Source organism: Euphorbia lathyris, chromosome 5 (genome assembly GCF_963576675.1).
Source record: "Euphorbia lathyris chromosome 5, ddEupLath1.1, whole genome shotgun sequence".
Lineage (NCBI taxonomy): Eukaryota > Viridiplantae > Streptophyta > Magnoliopsida > Malpighiales > Euphorbiaceae > Euphorbia > Euphorbia lathyris.
Window position 1 is genome coordinate 33,775,942 of NC_088914.1, and position 21,382 is coordinate 33,797,323.

The 21,382-nt window shown below is 36.8% G+C and overlaps 2 protein-coding genes across 2 annotated transcripts; one reads left to right on the forward strand and one right to left on the reverse strand.

The window, feature by feature from the left end:
• Positions 1 to 659: 659 nt before the first annotated feature.
• LOC136231242 (flowering time control protein FPA) lies at positions 660 to 8,721 on the forward strand. Its single transcript, XM_066020560.1, has 4 exons — positions 660 to 902; positions 1,007 to 1,333; positions 4,812 to 6,004; positions 7,298 to 8,721. The coding sequence occupies exons 1-4, from the start codon at positions 900 to 902 to the stop codon at positions 8,502 to 8,504; spliced, it is 2,730 nt and encodes a 909-aa protein (XP_065876632.1). The 5' UTR covers positions 660 to 899; the 3' UTR covers positions 8,505 to 8,721.
• A 61-nt stretch (positions 8,722 to 8,782) lies between these two features.
• Positions 8,783 to 17,423, reverse strand: LOC136231241 (uncharacterized). The gene is made up of 22 exons (XM_066020559.1): positions 17,254 to 17,423; positions 16,578 to 17,135; positions 16,236 to 16,471; positions 16,066 to 16,149; positions 15,631 to 15,765; positions 15,400 to 15,521; positions 14,945 to 15,109; positions 14,651 to 14,759; positions 14,158 to 14,263; positions 13,951 to 14,061; positions 13,081 to 13,244; positions 12,870 to 12,987; positions 12,192 to 12,416; positions 11,698 to 11,888; positions 11,191 to 11,358; positions 10,980 to 11,085; positions 10,709 to 10,846; positions 10,184 to 10,342; positions 9,898 to 10,104; positions 9,381 to 9,575; positions 9,217 to 9,288; positions 8,783 to 9,130 (listed from the first exon to the last, which is right to left on the reverse strand). The coding sequence occupies exons 1-22, from the start codon at positions 17,299 to 17,301 to the stop codon at positions 8,972 to 8,974; spliced, it is 3,576 nt and encodes a 1,191-aa protein (XP_065876631.1). The 5' UTR covers positions 17,302 to 17,423; the 3' UTR covers positions 8,783 to 8,971.
• Positions 17,424 to 21,382: the final 3,959 nt, after the last annotated feature.

Below are 21,382 nucleotides of genomic sequence, written 5' to 3' on the forward strand. Positions count from 1 at the left end.
AGATTTCATTGTTCAAGTCTTATATTCTGATTATATTTAATGGATGGTTTTTTCTTTTCAAAAAAATTAAACATAGAATAAAAAACTAATTGTAGAACGATTCATGGTTTATCAGCCGATTCAAACAATTCAATCCAATTTAACCGAATCAGAGTTCTAACCAGTTTGAGATCCAACCGGCCAGTCCGGTTTTCAAAACACTGCCTTTGTATTGAAAAGGGATCCTAGTTGCAATCCTTGTTGTCAACCATTATATTGCTTAAGCCTTTATTTGGGAGTTTGGAGGTTAATGGAGGTGGAAGTTAAATGAGGTAATGGAAAGGTAAGGGAAGTGATGGAAAAGAAAGTTAAAAATTAATCTTGTTTGGAAGTTTATAGGATGTAAATGAAGTTAAATGTTTAACCTTGTTTGGGAGTTTAAATATGAAGGGAAAGGAAGGTTAAATTTACTCTGCAGAGACAAGAAATTTTAAAAAAGTTTACGTTACTCCCATTAACCCTCAATTTGGAGATTAGAGAAAGTAAACATTTAACCCAATTAACCTCCATTTACTCTCAAAAAATAACTTCCAAACAAGATTAAATTAATAGTTAACCTTCCATTACTTCCATTCATTAACCTCCTCTCAAACAATGGCTAAAAGATAGAGTGCCACATCAGTCATTTAGCAAAGTAGGAAGTTCGATGGCCGCTGATGTAATTAATTACACAGTCGCAAATTCTGAACCCTAAAATAAAATTGTAAAATCTGTTCAAGTCCTTCGTTCCAGTTTCCACCATTCCAAACGCTTATCTACCTTCTTTCTCTGCTCTTTCACAAACATTCCATAATTCTCGTCTCTTCTCGCACCGAGCAAATTTCACTCCTTTGCCACCATCGTCATCGGAAACCGCCGCCATGGTCAGTTTCTTCCTCATATCTTACCTGCCGAATATGAAAATTCAGCCTTTGTTACTCACTGATGCACTTCTATTCTAACCCCTTTGTTTCTATCTGATTTTTAGTCTAGCCGCGGAGTACTGGGCAGAGACCGATTGCGAAGAGATATAGGGTCTTCTCGGTTCGAAGATAGTAGCATGAGTAGTAGTAAGCGGGGTAGTAATCCTCCGTCAAGGCATCTATGGGTGGGCAATTTGTCTCACAGCCTTGGGGAACACGATTTGACCGATCAGTTTTTGCAGTTCGGGGATTTGGATAGCGTGGCTTTCCAGCCAGGCCGAAGCTATGCGTTTCTTAATTTTAAAAACGATGATGATGCAATTGCCGCCTTGAAGGCCCTCCAGGGTTTTCCACTCGCTGGCAACCCGCTTAGGATTGAGTATGCTAAGGCGGTTAGTTTTGATTCTTTTGCCTCTTCTACTGTGATATTTATTGTATATGTGTCCATAACTTTGTATTTGTTCCATGAGTTTAATTCAATTGATTGTTTCTTAGCGATAATTGCAGCATAATGTTATTGTGCCCAGACTGGAGAACTTGAACTTAACCTTCATTATCAGATAAAAGACTGATCTATGTAATTAACTTGAATACAAACTTTAATTCCTTAACCAATCAGTTACATGACTCAATTTGATAATGCCATTGGATTTCGAAATTCCATTCTGATTATTGATGGCCAGAACTTGTAAGGAGTTCTTATGTGACTGCAGCTAAGACTATTCTCATATTTTATCCACTATCAGTCAATTCTCACTGTCACGCCGTTACTGATGAACATATCGACAGCATTCCGTAGCCACACCAATTTATTCATTCTGGCCTTCTGGGTTTGATCCATTAATAGTTTCAGGTTCTTGGCCGGTTTCTATTTCTTTTCTGAGGCTTGATGTGGTTACTGGTATAATACCCCTTCAAGAATAAAGCAGTCGTGGATAAGAAAATTGCAGTTTCCAGGCTTGCCATTTCACTCTTGAATGCTTGTACAATACTGGAAAAGTGAAACAATTTGCTGCAAACAATTTAATTGAACAATACAGAAAAAATGATACAGCAATCTAAAGAATAATGAAAATGGATTATGTCTCCTTTGCAGAACTCTTGAATGCTTGCTCAATACAGAAAAAGTGATGCGATTTGATGTAAACAATTCAATTGAACAATACAGAAAATGATACAAACAAGTAACAGTCCAAAGAATAATAAAAAATGAATTGTCTCCTATCAGAAAAATTCATATTGCCGTTATAATGGCCAGACATTTAAGAGATTGCCCAATTAATAAAGTAAAATAATGTCAGGGAATTCCAAGTGAATGGTATTTACTTGTTAAGACTCTTTTTCACTGCAAAAATCAGCATATTCAATACTGATCTGCCCAAGGACATGAAAACTAATGCGCGTTGTATGTTGAAATATTAATTGTTTGCCAATTTGTTGTACTGATATTGAATTCTACTTTGTTTTAATCTCTTATGTCCAATTTTGTGATCATACAAAATCTTTGTAGAACCTTTGGCTGCAGTGAACTAGCAATTAAGTTATATGCCACTGTCTGACTGTTAATATTGCATCTCAGAGTTATTCTGCAGATATTTTTGGATTGATGAAAAAAACAACAACTAAAAGTAAACTGGAAAAAAGAAAATTGTGGACTGTTAAAGATTATTCACTAATTTCACCCTTGTCCATTTTCTCAGCAGAGTATTCAATAAAAAGTAGGCTTGTGAATAAGCATAACCAAGCTTTTATAATGCATTATCAGTTTCATTATATACTAATAGGCATATGATACTCTTTCATTTTCCACCATTGAATCTGACTGCTTGCAAATCTAGCAAGCAGTTAGACCAAATCAACAATCAAACACCAGGAGGGTTCTTAGCATGCAGATAATATGAGCATAATTTTCCAATTACATTTGCCAAAGACAATGGAACTAGAATTTGAAGCAACTGGGGCATAGAGGAAGATATATATTAGATGCATATAAAATAGTTTACAAGGGTCTGTTCCTCAAATCTCTTTCCTTCCAGATTTTTGTCACAGCTGTTTGAGTGACTGTGCTCTAGACAAAAGAATACAATACACCAGTAAATAGGATCAGGAAGGGAGCAAAAATCTCCTAAAACGAGCACCTGTATTTTGTCAAATTATCAAATTAACTGTTATATACCGTGCTATCTGATCTTTAACTTTCTAATCTTCTTGTTCATAGTCATAGACACCATTGGGAGAATTTAACTGGCAGGTGACTGCAAAAATCATAGTCCATTTGTCCTCATCAGATTGAAAATTTAAATGCAACAATTACTACAGTGCAATAGTTAGTTTCCATGACCTGTAAAACTTAATGACAACTAAAGAAGAATATGTTAACTGTGCTTGACAGCAGAAATTATATTTTTAAAATTTTGATTTAGATGTCTTTTGATCATCCTTTACAAGGTCGTAAACATGTAGATGGAGATCCTCAACATGCACTACTTGGAATGAATAACTTAAGCTACTCATGGTGCACAACTTGGAATGTGAATGATTTAAACTACTCATTGTCTACTTGAATTTATAGTTTAACTCAGAAAATATCTGAATTCAACTTAAGTTTTTAGTTTAGTTAAACTGTACCTTGAGGAGATAAAATGCAGAGGGCATGTGTATTTCAGTGTTCGGCTTGTGTTGCTTGTGAGCTTAATTGGGTTATTGATTTTTATATATTTTCTAAGTGCTTTTTATATTATGCATCATATTTGAACAATAGCTTGTGATACATGAGAGAGGTTGAGTTTATTTGAGTCTTAAAATGAGATTATGTGAAGTCAAATATGGATTTCAAATGGCAATTGAGGTTACTCCAGAGTTGAGTATTGTTTTCAGTCAAGTTTGACCAAGAAACATAAAGCTTAAGTTGTTGAAGCCTCAAATTACCTAATGAAGTGAAGATTTCAAGCACTTGATATGCTGACTTGTCTCAAGTTCAATTACCCCTCACATCAAGCAACGTTTATCATTATTCTTAACTGAATGCTAAGATGAAAAATAGAGGGAGACATGCAGATAGCTCTGACATTATCTGTTTCTAAGCACCTTAGTAAAATCTATCAATAATGAGCATGCTAAGCGTAGATGTAGGAATATACCATACTATGATTTAAAAATAGCATTTATTTGTGGTGTTTTAACTCTTATAGTTTCTCAACCAATCCATAAGTAACCAATTCTCATCAGAAGCAACTGAAACTGCAGCAACTTAACGATAGTTGTTAGTGCCAATCTCTAGGTGTCCATCTCCAAATGCTACTGTTATAATACCTTTTCTTAGGCTTAGTCGCTTGACTTATACCCCCAATTCCTAATCTGATGAAACTTATACCTGTGGGGTTGACTAATAAGTAAAGTGCTTCCCTGCCTATCATTTGTAAGTTATGATGTTGTAGAGATCTTGATCATCTAAACAAATAGCAATTGCTAATACTTGGAAGTTGGTGCTTTATGTTGGTCAGGTTATATTTTTAGTATTTTCTGCAAAAGCAATTGAACAAGTTTCCTATTTTGTCTTTCAGAAAAAAAATGTTATCCACACTTTGCATCCATGATTACATTTTACTAATATATTTTGAGCGGAGACATTCTGTAAAGCATTTTCTGTATTTTGTGAAACAGTTGTCAGATAATAGTTGTGCTTTATTGCCTATCTGAATGGCAGTTCTCGTAAAATAAAGCTTTTAATTATCTGTTTGCTTTGTATTTTTCTCTCTCCCTTTTTCAGCATAAAAATAAAACATTGGAGATTGGAATAATAATAAATTAATAATAAGTACTCAAAATGAGGTTGGTCTTCTCTCATCTAGTTGAGAATTCTTATCTCAGGAGAAGGCAACAGTAACTTCACGTGATGAAGATTACTTGCAACGTCGAGATGACCAACGCGCTGCATTAAGAGGATCTCCTTTCTCACAGAAGGACTCCAGAGTACGTAATGCCAGTCCTGAACCTTTTTATGGTGAGAAATCCAAGATAAGTGACAGAAATGCAGAACCTAGCGAAGTGTTATGGATAGGTTTTCCAGCTTTACTGAAGGTGGATGAAATGATCTTAAAAAAGGCGTTTTCACCATTTGGTGAAATCGAAAAAATAACTGTATTTCCTGGTCGTAGTTATGCTTTTGTTCGGTTTAGGAATATTATTTCAGCTTGCAGGGCAAAAGAAACCCTTCAGGGGAAATTATTTGGAAATCCTCGTGTGCATATTTGTTTTGCCAGGAGTGAAGGTGGCTCATCCAGTAGTGGAAGGTCCCCTCTCTCTCCACATCTGAGGTCAAATGGTCACTTGGGAGCTCCCGAGAACTTTCGACATGATAGAAATTTTGGAGGCGCAGCCAAAGAATCCAGCATCAGATCTCCTCATTTTATGTCCAATTTGGATTCAGATTCTGACGTTTATGGCTTCAATAGAAAAGGTGCATTATATCCTGGTGGAAGCAACACATTTGATAACTGGAGATTTGGGGAAGAATTAGGGCCACCACCAGATGCGTATGAACGTCGCGGCAGTCCTCCAAGAGAAAGGCCCCCCCATTTTGATGACTTTCCACAAAAAATTCCTAGAAAGGCTTCATATTTTGAAGAACCATGGGACTTGGCAGAAGATTCCTATCTCCATGGAGCAAAGAAATTGAAGACTGGCTCCTTTCCTCCTGAAAACGAGCTCCCAGAATATAATTTATCTGACCTAGAGCAAGAAAAACGTTCGTTTCCACGAGCTTTTTCTGATTTTTCACCACCTGGGGCCTTTGATAAGAATTATGGATATACACCTCAACCTGACCAGCCAAACACTCTTTCGCATACGGACAGGAGTGACCACTTGAAAGCATCTTATGATAATTACCAGAGTGGCTCTGGTTCTATGCTTCCAAATCCTGTTGAGAGGAAAAGATTCACTCCTGAGCCAGAACAATCCTCTTTCAAGCTATGGAAATGGGAAGGCACTATAGCAAAAGGAGGAGCTCCTGTCTGTCATGCTCATGCCTTTCCTGTAGGGAAAGCCTTAGATATGATGCTGTAAGTAATGTAATCTCTTCTTTTGGCTTTTGATTATTCATAGTCTGTGTTAACATCCCTCTTGCTCACTGCTTATTGTGTGATAATTAAGTTCTTATTCTGACTCGCTGCTTTCTTTTACATCAATGCTTTACTTTTCTTTCTCGTGTGTCTTTTGGTCCACGAAAAGACACATTAATAAGGTGAGACTGTTATTATGGAAAGGTCTAATACACAAATAACCCCCTGAACTTGTCCAAATGTTGCAACTTCCCCCTCCAACTTTCAATTGTAACAACTTACCCTTCAAACTTGTCCAATTGTAAAACATAACCCCTCAAACTTGTCCAGTGGTAAAACATAATCCCAAATTGGGATTTTTTTTACCCCGTACTTGAAGCAAGCGTAAAAATGTTTCCTCGGATTCATATCACGCCATGAAATCTTCAATGGAGCTATTTCTTCACATAAACACATTTTCACCCCATAATATCCCAAAACTTTGAATCAAGAAATCACTAAAAAACGAATAGGAATGACAAAAAGAAGAGGAATAAGTTGAAGAATTGAGGATTTGGTTACATAAATACTGATTTATTTGGGTCCAAAGATCTGATTATCACATTTCACGAGTGTTGCAGCTTTTGTATTTCACACGTTTCTTCAATTGCAGTCCATGTCAGCAATTTGGAGTTCTGTTTTACAATTGGACAAGTTTGAGGGGTTATGTTTTACAATTGGACAAGTTTGAAGGGTAAGTTGTTACAATTGAAAGTTGTAGGGGGCAGTTGCAACATTTGGACAAGTTCAGGAGGTTATTTGTGTATTGCTCTCTTGACTTTGGCATTTGAGCTGATACTATTCATGAGTTGCATTGAAGATCATTATGAGTTCTTATCCATAAATTGTCTTCCCTTTCAGTAATGTTTTGCTGTTTTGCTGTTGATCTACCAAACATTTTTATAACTCAAGTTTGGTTCAAGTACTGAATTCTTTCGACTTTTGATTAGTCAGTAAAATATAAATTTGGACGCCTTCAGTTTAATTCGTTTATGGTTTTTTCCAAGTAATTGCGTTCTTTGAGACTGTAGTTTACTTATGAAGATCTATAGTGGATTTATCATTATAGAAGTATAACCTTGGGCATCTAACCATTTGTCATTTGCAAAGATGATGTCCCGCAAAACACTTTTATAGATAAATATGCATTGATGTTTTCAATTCACCTAGTGTTTGAATTTTGATTATTTGTTCCTTCTTGTAAGTGGACTTGCACTCTGATATCTCCGTTTAACACCAATATTTATGCTCCAGGCCGGAATTTCTGGATTGCACTGCAAGGACTGGTTTAGACATGCTTGCAAAGCACTATTATCAAGCAGCTTCTGCTTGGGTTGTTTTCTTTGCCCCTGCTAGTGATGCTGACATTGGATACTACAATGAATTCATGCATTATCTCGAGGAGAAGCAGCGTGCTGCAGTTGCTAAATTGGATGATAAGACCACCTTATTTCTTGTACCCCCTTCTGATTTCTCGGAGAAAGTTTTGAGAGTACCGGGCAAACTCTGTATTTCTGGTGTTATCTTAAGGTTAGAACTTCCCAATTCAAATTTTGGGCCACTTCACCATCTGAACGAAAAAAGGGATACGAATTTAATGTCCTTTCATGGGGATGCACCGAACATAAAGCCATCCACACCTTTAGGTCATTTCTCTGCAATGGAACCTTTTGCAAATTTAGGTAGATCAGGGGGTGGTTCATCAGGTCCACCTACAGCATATTCGGGTTCTGCCCATGCAGGTGGAAGAATTTCTGATTCTTACAATGATAATAGGCACAACTATCCACACCAGCAGCGGAACCCCATACCCGGATCCAGTTGGTCACCTCACCATCCACAGAATATATCCAGGAATACACTGTCTCAAGCACCCAATATTGGAGTTGATCCAATTATGCAGGAGCATCACTCCAATCCACAGAGGATGATGGTGTCACGTGATGACTCTGCTCATTATACAGAAAATATATCAAGTAACCCAGTATCCGGAAGTCGGAAGCCATTCCTTCAAGAAAATAAACCTTCAGCTCCTCCCTCTCTGCCTATTTCCGGCTTGCAACCACAACAACTTGCACAATTAGCATCTTCTCTTCTTGGGCAGCAAGGGCAAGGGAGCAATCCAAAATTCTCTGTTGCAGAAGATATTATGCAGACAAACACAAGTCAGTTGGAGCATCAGTTTAGAACAGCACAATCACATGGTTTACAGAATAATCAGGTAGGCTCCGAAATACCAACATCCATGTTTGGTCAGTTGCAGCAGCAGCAACATCAGCAACATCAGGGATCTAATGTCCCGGTGCAAAGAGAGCATCAGGGCACTTCAGGGAATCCTCAGATGCAAACCACCTCAAGTACGCAAGAAGAAGCGGATGGAGATCCGCAAAAACGACTCCAAGCAACATTACAGTTGGCAGCTGCTCTTCTTCAGCAGATTCAACAAGGAAAAGGAACCTGATCCATGCCCAACTTTATACATATCGATTTTCATCCATCGACCTGTAGATGGATCAGGCTAAATTTGGTTATTCGTGTGAGAATGACACAGAATAGGCTGTTAGGTTTTAAACGTTAGTTGCTAGTTCTGTACTCGTGACTGAATTTACAAAAGTGGGATCCTGCGAGTCTTTTGCAGAATGCGAGAAAATATTATATATTTTGTTCCCATTGGTTTCCATTGGTCTCAGCATAGTATTCTTTCTTACCATAACAAAATATGATGAATGACTTAACACATATACAACGTTCGACATCTCTTTTATATATATTATTGAAAAGGATAATAATTTTCATATTACACGGATTCATATGGTATTATCTATCATATACAAAAAGAATAAAAATTGCTGAAAAGTGTAACCTATACTGAAATTATATGGTAAGCTTGGGATCACGTTACTCCCATTGGTATCTTTGCTCCTTATTCTATGCATAGAAGTAGGTGGATGTGTCGGCTGCATTTGCTGAGTCTCTGCAAAGAATAGATCGAGCTTCGATTACCGAACGTGGGGGCTCTAAATCCTTCTCCTGCAGTGAATTTCCCAGTAGTCGTTGCATTTGTGAAGCAAATGTGTCGTCCAATATCTGTAAAAGCAACAAAGGAAATCAAGCGACGAACTACATATGTCTGTATCTGATATTAAAGCTACAGTACAGTCCAAGAATGTTACCCCAAGAGCAAAACAAGAGCCATTGTACCACACCCTGTTTTCCTTCCTCCCTTCAAGGAACTTCAAAACAATCTAGAATACAGGACCAAAAGTATAGTACAGTCAAAATTACACAGAAACCTCTGCAAACAAATCTGAAGTTTGTAGACAAGATATGTTAGTACCTGTCCCATCCTATCCCAAAATCCACGGCAGGCTGCAACAAATATCCGACTGCTAAAGACTTCATGCAAATTGGTTATTGAGTCGATTAACTGAGAGCTCAACATCTGCATTCTTTCGCGGACTTCAGCCTCTCCATCTTCTTCCTTTATTTCCTCCAAAATTCTTTTCAGCCGCGTATTCCGATTAGCTTGCAACTGATACAATGATTATTCAGATCTAAGATTATGACCTCTTTTGCAGCATTAACCACAATATTATCCAAAGGAAGGCAACAAATGTACATGGAATCTAAGAGGCCAACCTTGGTTAAAACACAATTGTTTCTTCATATTTTTTCTTATTCTCATTTAGCTTGGCAGCCTGTACTGTGATACAATTGATTGATGAACATTTTCTTAAGATTGTTCTGTTTTTTGTTGAATGTATTATCAGTATGTTATTAACAAGAAAAGCTGACTTTTGCGACGACCTGTATTGGTAATGATACCAAGGGAACTGATTTATGATTGAACTTACATTGTTAACAAGCTTCTCAACTGATGCCTGTAAATAATTTTTGTATTTTGTTCTCAATAGAACTGTGATTCCATTCATCTGTTCCCCAAAGAGTGACTTTCTATCTCCCATAGCAGGTAGATAGGATGCCCATGACTTCAAGATTTCATCCACTCTAATATGTAAGACATCTAGAATTCTCTTGATGGTATTTAGAAAAATCCCCAACTGCCACAATAAGCTCATAGTTAGATAGATATTAGGATATGAGGAGTGCAATTCCAATACACAAGCAGAGTGCACTGACTTGATTAGGTACAAAATAAAGTGCTGTCGATTGTCTTCTAGTCAGTTTCTGGACTTGCATATTCAGCCTCTTTGGAATACTATCTTTCAGAGGAGTTAAGATGTCATTGTATTGCTTCTCTAATGCCTTGATGATCGCTCTTTCTGCATCAGCAACAGCCTTCAAGAAGACCATAATAGTGTTTTCAGATTGTCACAAAATCATCATCAGAATGTGATATGATATAACCAAAAATGTAAGATGATACTACAACAACAACAACAAAGCCTTAGCCCCGAAATGATTCGGGGTCGGCTAACATGAACCATCATATAAAACTATGAAATCAAGTCGTGTCGGCGACATAAATTCTCTACCTCCACTCCCTCCTATCCACTACCATATTTTCCTCAATCCCCAATAAACTCATATCACCCTTTGCCACTCTTCAGTCCTCCTAACCGGCGTATCAAGCGCTCTTCGTCTTACATGGCCAAAATATAAAACTATAATCTTCACTCAAACTTAACCATGAGAGAAACTTACACTCTCCAAAATCATTGAGTACTGAGGCCACCGGTTGATCACCACTTCATATTCTACAAGGGAATTCCTTATATTCTCATACATTTGCTCAGCGAATGGAGAGGTAGAATGATTTGTTGTTACTCCAGCCCATGGGACCTGCAATAGGTAGTTACTAATTAGAGAAAACAAATCATCAAAAGTACAGTAAGAAAGATTCACATCCTCCAAGAAATTTACTGTTTGCCAAGAAAGGGAAGAGCAGTTTCAACAGGAGACAGAAAAAGTGTACCTTTTCTGCTTTGCAGAGCTCAAGCAAATTAAGCTGCATTTCCTGCACCCAGACCATAATGTAATCGTGAAACAGGCCTCTTGAGTCTACACCACCCTGCACTGGACTGAAACAGATAGCATATGGTATGTCAGAATGCTTAAATTGGTGTACAGGAGGTAAAGTTTGTATGCATACATGCGAAGGGTCTCAATTTTGTTATATCACAAACCTGATCCCCCATAACTCAAGATCCCTTTCTAAATCAGCAATTGATGTTAGAAGTTCGTTCACGTGCGGTTGTGGGCTGGATGGGGGCCAGGCAGAAAGGAAACTTCTTAGCCTGTTACACAACTCACTGCTGTAGACAGCAGCTGTAATGTTTGACAAGTCTATTGAGCTGAAAATAGACAAACATGTATCAGAACTCAGGAGATGGATGAAGTGATAAATTCATTAATTTAAAGCAAGTAATATCTGTTCATTAACTACATTTGTTAGTATGGATTCAAAAATGGCAAATTGACACTATGCAAATATGAAGTTCTGAATCTGAAAACTTTGTGCTTTAGGATGACTGGTCATGCAAAAGGAGCTTATTATAATACTTGAATGTTCCGTGTTTTGTATTGAAGTGCATCATGCCTCACAAGCTAAATATTGAAACGCCAATTTCTCCACTATATCATCTTTGGGGCACAAATTTTTGAAGATATTTGCTTATGAAAGATGCCAATACCTTGGAAATACGTGTTGGTTGTGGATCTTGATGTCTGCCTGAATCTCTTTGCCAATGCTTATGCAGAGATTCTTCATTTTCAGATAAGCTGTTGAGATGGTAATGGTATCTGTAAGAAAACCTTCAGAGTTGCTTGATACGAACTCATCAGTCTCGATCATGTGCTTTCGACACCTCTTCTTAGCTGCTATCTGTAAAAAAAATTACCATTTGATTTGGATTGGTTGTTATAAAATAGAAAAACCTAGCAGACTGCTATCTTGCACATTGAGAAAATAAAAACTACAGTTAAAAAATATTGTTGAAGACACTTCCTGGTGAACTGTTGATTGAAATGTGTTAGATAATTAACTAGTAATATTGATATCCCTACATGGATGTTCTAGATATGTCATTTGGCTGATCAATGCGTTTGAAGATTTCATAATTTACACCAAGTGGAAGGTGAAAAGAGATGATAGTCATTGAGAGTTGTATTCTCAGATTCTGCTTACCTGCAAATAATTTCTCAGCATAGTCTGTGCATCTTGAGATAGTATGTCATGAAGAAGGATAAAGACTTCGACGGCAGGAGCTAAAGCTGGTGCTGCAGATTCCTGCACCGGACCAAAGAGATCTACCAACCCTGTGAGGGAGTTATCGTCCAGAGACTTATAATTCTCGAACACGTTTGCCAAGAGACTTTCAATTTGGGTTTCACAATCTAATAGTAAACTTTTCTGCAAAAGAATGAGACAAAAATTGTAAGAAATTGGTGGCAAGAACACTAAGAACTGGAACATAATTGATGACCGCTGCTACCACATATAAAAAGAGTGTGCTGCAGACATCACATCAAAGTATGGTCAAACTTTGACTTGGACATGTTTATGTTAAGAAAGGCATGGAATTACTTAAGACTATTGTTAATCACTACATCAGAAATATAATGTTGAACCTGCAGAAGGTTAAATGTTAATATTTCCAGCCAAAAGTTATATGAGAAGAACGTAGCAGATGACGGTACTAAACATTACGATAAAAGGTGACTTGGTTGGTACTTGGGTTTATGTTCACCAGTTGGTTTGTTAAATATCATATCTCATTTGTCGCTGTGGCCTCAGAGTAAAAGGCACACATATTTTGTTTAATAGATTTAGTGGAAAGTAACATATGGAATTTTGAGGACCTACCTCTTGTCTTGTCAAACTTCTCTCTCCCCTAGCCTTTATAATAGGTACAAGTAACTCGTTTACAAGCTCTAAGCAGCCTTTTGTTGGAGTCGCCACATTCATGACATGTGAAAGATATCTATAAAAATATTAAGAGAATCAAAGGTCAGTTTCAAGGAAATAGAAAGGGTGTCAAACAAACACGCTAATTGAGTGAATCAGATTCATTTACCTCAATTTTGTATATGAATCGGAAACACCATAATATTCTGCAAATTCAGTCAATAGCCATTTCCAAGTTCCATTTAATCTCAAACTACGAGAATCAAAATGTTGTGCACGCATAGCAGCCTCCAACAGTAAATCATAAGCTAGAGTTTCTACGACAGGTCCACCCTGTACAATGAAAATGAGACAAAAGAAACTTCGGTTAGTACCTTCAATCACACAGCATAGCTAAATGATATCAGTAACTTCGATAAGACATCAATAAATCGTAACTAATAATAGAAAATAGTAGTTATGAGCCTAACACCAGCCTAGTTGCAGCTCAAATTTTGTTTCATGATCCCATGTTCTGATATTAGCACCAAAGAATGAAGGGATAAGGTACCAAAATAGGTCTATGGTTTTTTGGGGAAGTATCAATTTAGGGTCAATGTACAAAATAGCACCAATATAGGCTTAACTTTTAAAAATGTACCAATTTAGGCATCGATAACGGAACGAGACACGTCACTGATATTACTTTTGTTAAACCTATATTGGTGCTATTTTGTATGTGAAGCATACTTCCCCAAAAACCATAGGCCTATTTTATTACCTTATCCCCAAGAATAAACTATCATTTGACAGAGTAAATAGCTGAATTGGTGCTCATAAATTTTAACAACTATACATGTCTCATCACAACAACTTCAAGATGGCTTGAGAAAAAGAAAAAGAAAAGTAAATATCATAAAATTGGACTCAAGTACTGATACCAATTTAGCTACCTATCATTCAATCTCTTTTCAACTTAAAATAGCTTTCCTTGTCTAATTTTTTTTTTTTTTTTGAAGGGAAAGAAAGCTCAAACTAGGTCGGTGACTAGGAAAAAAACCTTTATATTATTAGTCTCATCAGATGTAATTGTACTGCCAATTGAGAGCTGTATCTTCCCAACACACTCTTGATCATTATGGTATAATGGCCACCACCGAATTCTGTCACTCTGCATAATACATCAAACAACAGACAGCTGTTATCAGAAAGGCACAATATTTCCTATAATCTCTTGATATTGGAAGATGAAAGAAAATGTACGTACAGGATTATCATTCAATGATGAAATTTGGATTGTGGCTCGACCTTGGACTGACTTTTTTGCATTCTGGACTTCCACTAAAAGAGCATCTCCTTCACTCTCTGGGAAACTAAATAATGTTTGAATATAAGATTCTCCCCATCCATCCACGGCATGATAATTACAGGCTTATCAAAGATATAAGTAGACTCCATTATGTTTTGATTTTGTAAATCACATGATACAGCATGGAGTATAAAAATCAAGTGAGCGTATGAGCATACTTAAATGTATCTTAGTCATACATGATTCTATCAACTGCCATGTTTAACCAATCAATCTAGAATTCATCAAAAAAATATTGCAAATATGGTCTTATCCAGATCCTTTCGAGATGTGGGTCCATAGAAACCATCATCTCATATAGTAAAGATCATTTCAAATGAAAAACTCTGCTAGCTGAAAAAATTAAGTACCAGGAAAATACTAAAACAGAATACAGGATACAGGAACTCACAAGACATGATACTCCCCGCTTCCAGGGTGTAAACAAATTGTGGAACCAGCTTCAACTTGAGCACAATCTTCACCAGTGCTCTTCAGTTGGAACAAGCATGACAGTTGCTCTGAAAACATGATAATGGTAAATTAATGTTTCAGAGAAAGAATGTGGCAGAAAACTTCTCACAAGTTCCACAATGAAAAAAAAAAAAACTTGCAAGTCAATACTCATGATTGACATGAGACAGATATACTATTATTATCTTAGAGTAAACCAACAAATTAAATGTGTGGTGTGAGGAAAACGAACCTTCTGCTGTTATGGAAAATGAAGCTAATTTAAGAGAAGTGATGCCAGTTTTCACCAGTGATGAAACATGCCGGACATATTGTTTCCCTACTTGCATGTAGATTGCGCTGCGCTGAGAGTATGTGCTCTTAAGTTCCCTCCTAGGTATAATTCGAAGTTTCCTCACTGCCAATGTAAACAAACTTGGTTAAATTACTGGAAAAAAGCTATAATTTCAAGTCAATTTTAATCCAGAGGTTATGTTAATTAAGAATACACTTTTCTTTGTCCATAATCACTTCCATACTTAAGCATAAACATATATCAATATAACTTAATACAATGAAATGAAGAACAAACATGACCAAACAGTTGGAGAAAATTTTTAAGTTAAAAAAAGGTTGGAATGCACATATAACCATCAAATACAACTCCTGACTTATTATACTAACTGTCATGTGCAAAAAAACTTTTACCTTCCACCCTTATCTTCCCAACAACCTTCTTTACCTTCAAAGGGTATAATTGTTCGGCATTCCTGGTAGTGGTGACTTCTCTTGCTTGTACACCTCTCGGTTGCAACAGAAATTTATGCAATCTATATCATGCAACAGGAGACACTCTTCAGAATTCAATTTCAGAGAGTTTTAAATTTCTTTGGTGGCTATTATAGAAGTTATAAGTAGAAAGATAAATAGCAAACCAACCCAAAGGCACTTCGAAGGACCAGACACTCATCTTGCAGAAACTGAGGAGCTTCAGTACAACCCCTAGCCCATGCGTAAAGACATAAGCGGATACATGCATCATAAGCTATTAGAGTTTGCCAAGCATATTGACCACTGCAAAGATTGAATTGACAAGCCATGAGAAGGATATGAACATAGACATTTGAAACTTCATAATACTAAAAAGCAGATCAAAGGGTGTCTGGTCATATTTCTTCAAAACATTCACAACACCTGAGTCTGAATGGCTAGAAAACAAGAAGCAGCATTCAGTGTACAAACTAAAGTTTTCGAAATGATATAAAAACAGAGCCCTCTTTCTTCTATTCAGACTACTAAAGGAATGATCCGTGAAATTGGCACAGGGATATAATCACTATTGAATCGGATCTTCCTTATTAAATTGAATTATACCTAGTGTTATAAGATGAATGGTCCAGTGAGCCAGTCTGCCAATAAGGTATCTTTTCTTCTTCTGCAGCAGCGGCCTTGTTTAATCTGAGAAAATTTTAGCAAGCTATGAAACTAATTTCTACCAAAGATAGTGAAGAGTAAAACTTCCTAATGGGCTAAGAATGCATTACCTTTCTACGAATTCAGTACTAGGCATTGAGTGCGATATTTTGTCTGTTGAACAGTCTTTGTTTCCGTCAAAACTTTCAGTTTCTCTAGACTCTAAAACCTCAGCTGAAGTTTGCTCAACTTCAGGTTCATGTACAAAACTATTTCCTCCTCTCCCGGTTTCCATAATTGGAGGTGCACTTGGAGTCCCCAAATCTTCTACCTCTTTAAACCTGCTTCTTTCATTACTAGAAGTACCCTACAATTACAGCCGACATCAACATCCAGAGTAAAATGAGCAGAATCACATTAAATGCTAAAACAAAATAGTAGCACCTCCTTTTATTTTCCAAAATTTAACTTACATTGAATGCGGCATGAGTATTGCGTAGCTGGACTCTATCACGAAGCGGACAACTAGCAGGAGTGGAGATCTTGAAGGAAATGTTTCGAACTTCCGGTCCACCATCCATGGTGAACCTTCTTAAGTTTCCGGGAACTTCAATTTTCAAATCTTCTTTCAGCAACCCTTTGTTCAACTTTGTCGTAGGCCTATTCTCAAATATGTCCTCCTCTTCATAGCATTGCATAACTGGCTTCTCCAAGTAATCAAAATCAGTTAAACCGACATCCGCTTCCTCCTCCTCGGAGTAGTTTCCACCCACGTAGTCCGAAACTGAGGCCACGCTCTCACTATCGTCATCGTCTAGACAAGGAACCACTAAACTGTGAGGTTTAAGTAACCCAGAACTGAATTTGAGTGGAGGCAACAAATGAGAAGAACTGAAATTGTTAGAATTGTATAAACGTGGAGATTTCAGAAGTGAATTTATCGGAGATTTGGGAAATGGCTCATTAGGAGATAGCTTCCCCGTCAACGGAGATAAAGGAGATCGAACGCGGGGTTCCTGTATATCTGATCCCTGAGGTCATAACATAGGAAATATGAATTAAGCTATCTATAGAGAAATTAGCTGAATTGTACTAGAAATTAAACCAGCTAAAGATATAATCTGAAAAACGAAGTAAGAAGAAAAAGACCTGCTTGATCCAGTTGATGGCGCTTTCATCTAGACCATCGGTGAACATTTTTCCGTCGAGGAAGAAGGAGAATCGAGTGAGCGAGCGAGCTGTACAGGAGGAAAAGCGAAAAGGAGCAGAGAGAATGTTGAAGAAGAGAGGAGCGTTGTTAGTTAGGGGGATTTTGGGTTTTAAAAAGGTAACGGCTAGTTTGACGAATTTTCTAATGATTTGTTTCCATATAAAAGGGTGAATATGGAAATGTAAAAAAGATGTGACTCATATTCACACTTTGCTTACTTATTGGTTCTAATCATTAATTACCTTTCTTAGTTAACTATACATTCTCTTTCTATTACTAACGAATATATTGGTTAACTAATTTTTTTTTAAAAATGAGTTTTAAAATATTAAAAAACACATATAGTAATATAAAAAAATTTAATATTTGACAAAAAAAAAAAAAAACTAAACTAAAAATTATTGGAATCCTAAAATAGATTTATATTTAGAAAAAAACTATTTACTAGAATGATCTATATAAAAGAAGGAAGAGAATATCATTTTTAACAACACTTTTGCTATAAATAAATACTTCTCATTTTAAAATTCAACTTTCAAAATTTTAATAATTGTTTCTTGACTTAACTTTCATATATATATATTGACAAATTTACATTTAATTAATTATCGAGAGGATAAAAAACAACCAAATAAAGTTCAAACTTTTAAAACATTTTACAGAGATCGAAACCGTTATCAAATATATTATTGATAGGATAAAGGTACAAATGTTTTTTTATGGTTTGAACTTTTTGTAAATGTTGGAATTAATTGGATATGGATCCAATCAGGCCCGCCCGAAATGGAACGGGCCCAAACCCAATAAAAATTAGGGTTAGGTTATCTATTTATTCAGTATAAATAGAAACCCTAACCAATACTAATTCTAAGAGAATAAGGAATTAGATTTTAGAGATATAGTATCTCAAAAACACAGAAAAGAGAATTTTTCTCTCCTGCTTCCTCCTTTTGGCCGCCGCCCCCTCTTTCTCTTTGAGATTCGTCGTCGCTTTAGTTCGTGAACCAATTATCTTCCTCTTCCAATTCTATTGGCATGGTTGAAGGCTTGACCAGTGATACTATGATTGATCCGAATCCTTCCGCTGCAAATCAAGAACGGGATCCGCGCTACAAGAGGTACCCGTAAACACGTTTACTTATTCGGATAAATATATATGTTGTGAATATATGTTTTCCCTACATTGGTATCAGAGCCATTGGATCTAGTATTCTGTCTTTACCGTGAATCCGTTTACGTTTGAATCTTTTTTAAAAGATTAAAAATAATTCATTGTTATTATTTTTTTTATGATTATACACTGGAATTGATTGATTGCGTGATTAAATTGAATTAGGGTTCGATTTAAACGTTTTTTACTCAATTAAACCCGTTTTAGGTTTCTGTTACCTTCTGATTTTTATTCCGTTCGTCAAATCGAAAAACCGACCACACCATCGAGTCCAGAGACCCCGAAAACCCTAAGTTCCATATATTTTTCATCGCCGGAATCGGCCGGGAAGGCGGCGCGTGGCCTTCACGCGCCACCTGGGGGGGAGAAAACGTGTGTCTCCCCCCAGCCCGCCACGCGGCAGGCGCTGGTTGGCCAGCCGGTGCCGCACTGGCGCCAGCTGGACCAACCAGCGTGCGCCACGTGGCAGAGGCCCCTCCACACGTGCCAGGCGCGTGTGGGCGCTTCCCGTGACCAATTTTTTTTCCGTTTTTTTACAGAAACGCATTTCTGAATTTTTCTGATTTTTGGGGGGTTTTTTTCAAAATTTTTGGATGAGCAGTTTATACAATCTCTTTTAATTAGGGTATATTAAATATTTTAAATGTGTTATAAATGTTTTATAAACTCTCTAAAAATATTTTATAAAATTGTTTATGTGTTATAAATGATTTTAAATCAGATTTAAGGAGATCTGTGATTCGTTCCTTCCCTCGCCCGTTCCGTGTAGGAGAAATTCCCTACATGGAAGAGATGGGAGATTTTTATGTTGGTTAAATGAACCATTTTTGTTTTTGGTGTAGTTGTAGATTTAATTTTTGGAACAAATTTTTTCTTTGGGGTTTATTATTCGAGTGTTATAATTTTTGTTAGGATTTCTATTGGAATTTTTTGTTTTCTAATGGATTTTTAATAAAAAAAATTTCCAAATATGTTTGGATAATTTATGGTGTGATTATTCAAATATGTTTGGATAACCATTGGGATCCTAATTTAATTATTATTCGATTTTGATTGGATAATTTTTGGTATGTTGGATTGGAATTGATGAGCTTGAATAATTTTATGTGAAAATTTAATTGCGATTTATTAAATCAGTGATTAGTTATTGGCCCTGTTTGGGAATTAGCTGTTAGCTGTTAGCTGATTACATTAGCTGATTTGACTAGCTGATTTGACTAGCTGTTTGTGTAGACCTGTTTGGTAAAAATTAGCTGATTGATAATAACGGTTTGTGCAAAAAGACGAATAAGGGCATTAATTTTGGCGCATGAGAAGAGGGAGTCTATCTATTAGGGTTAAAGAAGTCCATTAATTTTAATATTCCAAAACGCTAATTGAAAAAGCTCATTTTAAGAGCTTTTTCTAAATTAGCGTTTTCATCCCAAAACTCTCTCCCAAACCTCTCTCCACCAAACACTCCAATCAGCGATTTCAGTGGTCAAACCTCTAAAATTGGTCAAAACCGCTCTTTTTATCCCAAAACGCTCTTTATCAAACAGGGCCATTATTGATTTAATGATTATCTTCGACCTTAGTAGTTAAGATTAGTCAACATTAAGATCGAAATAATAAATCAAAAGTCATCTTAATTCCTTACAACAACCATATTTTTTATAATAAGTTGCAAAATCGTTACTTGTGAGTAACAAAATTCTCTAAGCATTAATGTATCTAATTAGTTGGATCTAATACTAAAGTGTAAAGGGTAATTTGAGCCACTTCGGTCTCATTTTCGAATCGAAATTTAGAATGAAAATTTGATTGATTAGATATAAGTTGTCTAGAGAATTAATGCGTGTATTAAACCTTTAATAACTTCTTACTAAGTCGTACAATACCATTGTAGATCAGTCATCAATGGCAGCAGCTAGAAAGTCTATAGTTGTTGAACTCAATAAAGACTTAAAATTAAATGGGGATAACTATGAGGTTTGGTCAATAAAAATAAAGTATGTGCTTGAAGAGGAAGATGTGCTTGCTCACTTTATGACCGAACTTGAGGATGGTGCAACTGCTCAGCTTCGCCGAGATTATACGGCATGGAAGAAAAAGGATTCCACTGCCCGCATCATCATGCTGAGTGCCATGGATGATGAGTTCACTAGGAAATTCTGTAAGATTGAGTCAGCCAAGGGCCTATGGGATGCCTTGAAGGAGAAATTCGGAGGTGTGTCTCTGACTAGGCTCCGCTCATTGACAATTAAGTTTGACACTTACAAGAAGAGGCCTGATCATACAATGAAAAAGCATTTAAGAGAAATGTCCAACATGATCAGTGAGCTGAATGAAGCAGGTCATCAGTTGACCAATGAGCAGAAAGTGCAAGCTGTTATCCGCTCTTTGCCAAACAGTTGGGAGCACATGAAGGTGCACCTAACCCACACCGAAGCAATTCAAACCTTCGATACTGTTTGTCGCCACCTTGAGCTAGAGGAGGATCGCCTGGCATCGATTAAGATCAATGCTGAAGCCCATTATGTGGGAGCCCACTCAAGTGGGAGGCGTTCCAATCCTCCAAGGCAAAAGCGTAAGCGCTTCTATGGCCAGGGCAAAGAGCAAGCCAAAGAGCCTGTGAATACAGAAAATAGAAAGGGAAAGAGAACAAAGAACAGAAAAAAATCGAAGCTTTCACGTGTGAAATGTTTCAACTGCCAAGAAAAATGACACTATGCAAATGATTGCAAAGTTCCTAAGGTACACTACACTAACTCATGTGTGAGTGAAATAAATGTATCTAGCACTATTCTTATAGCTAAACATGATCCTTTGTGGGTTGTTGATTCAGGTGCAACGGACCATGTGACGAAGGAAAGAGAGACCTTTGTCGAGTTCCGACGAATTCCAGTCGATTCAAG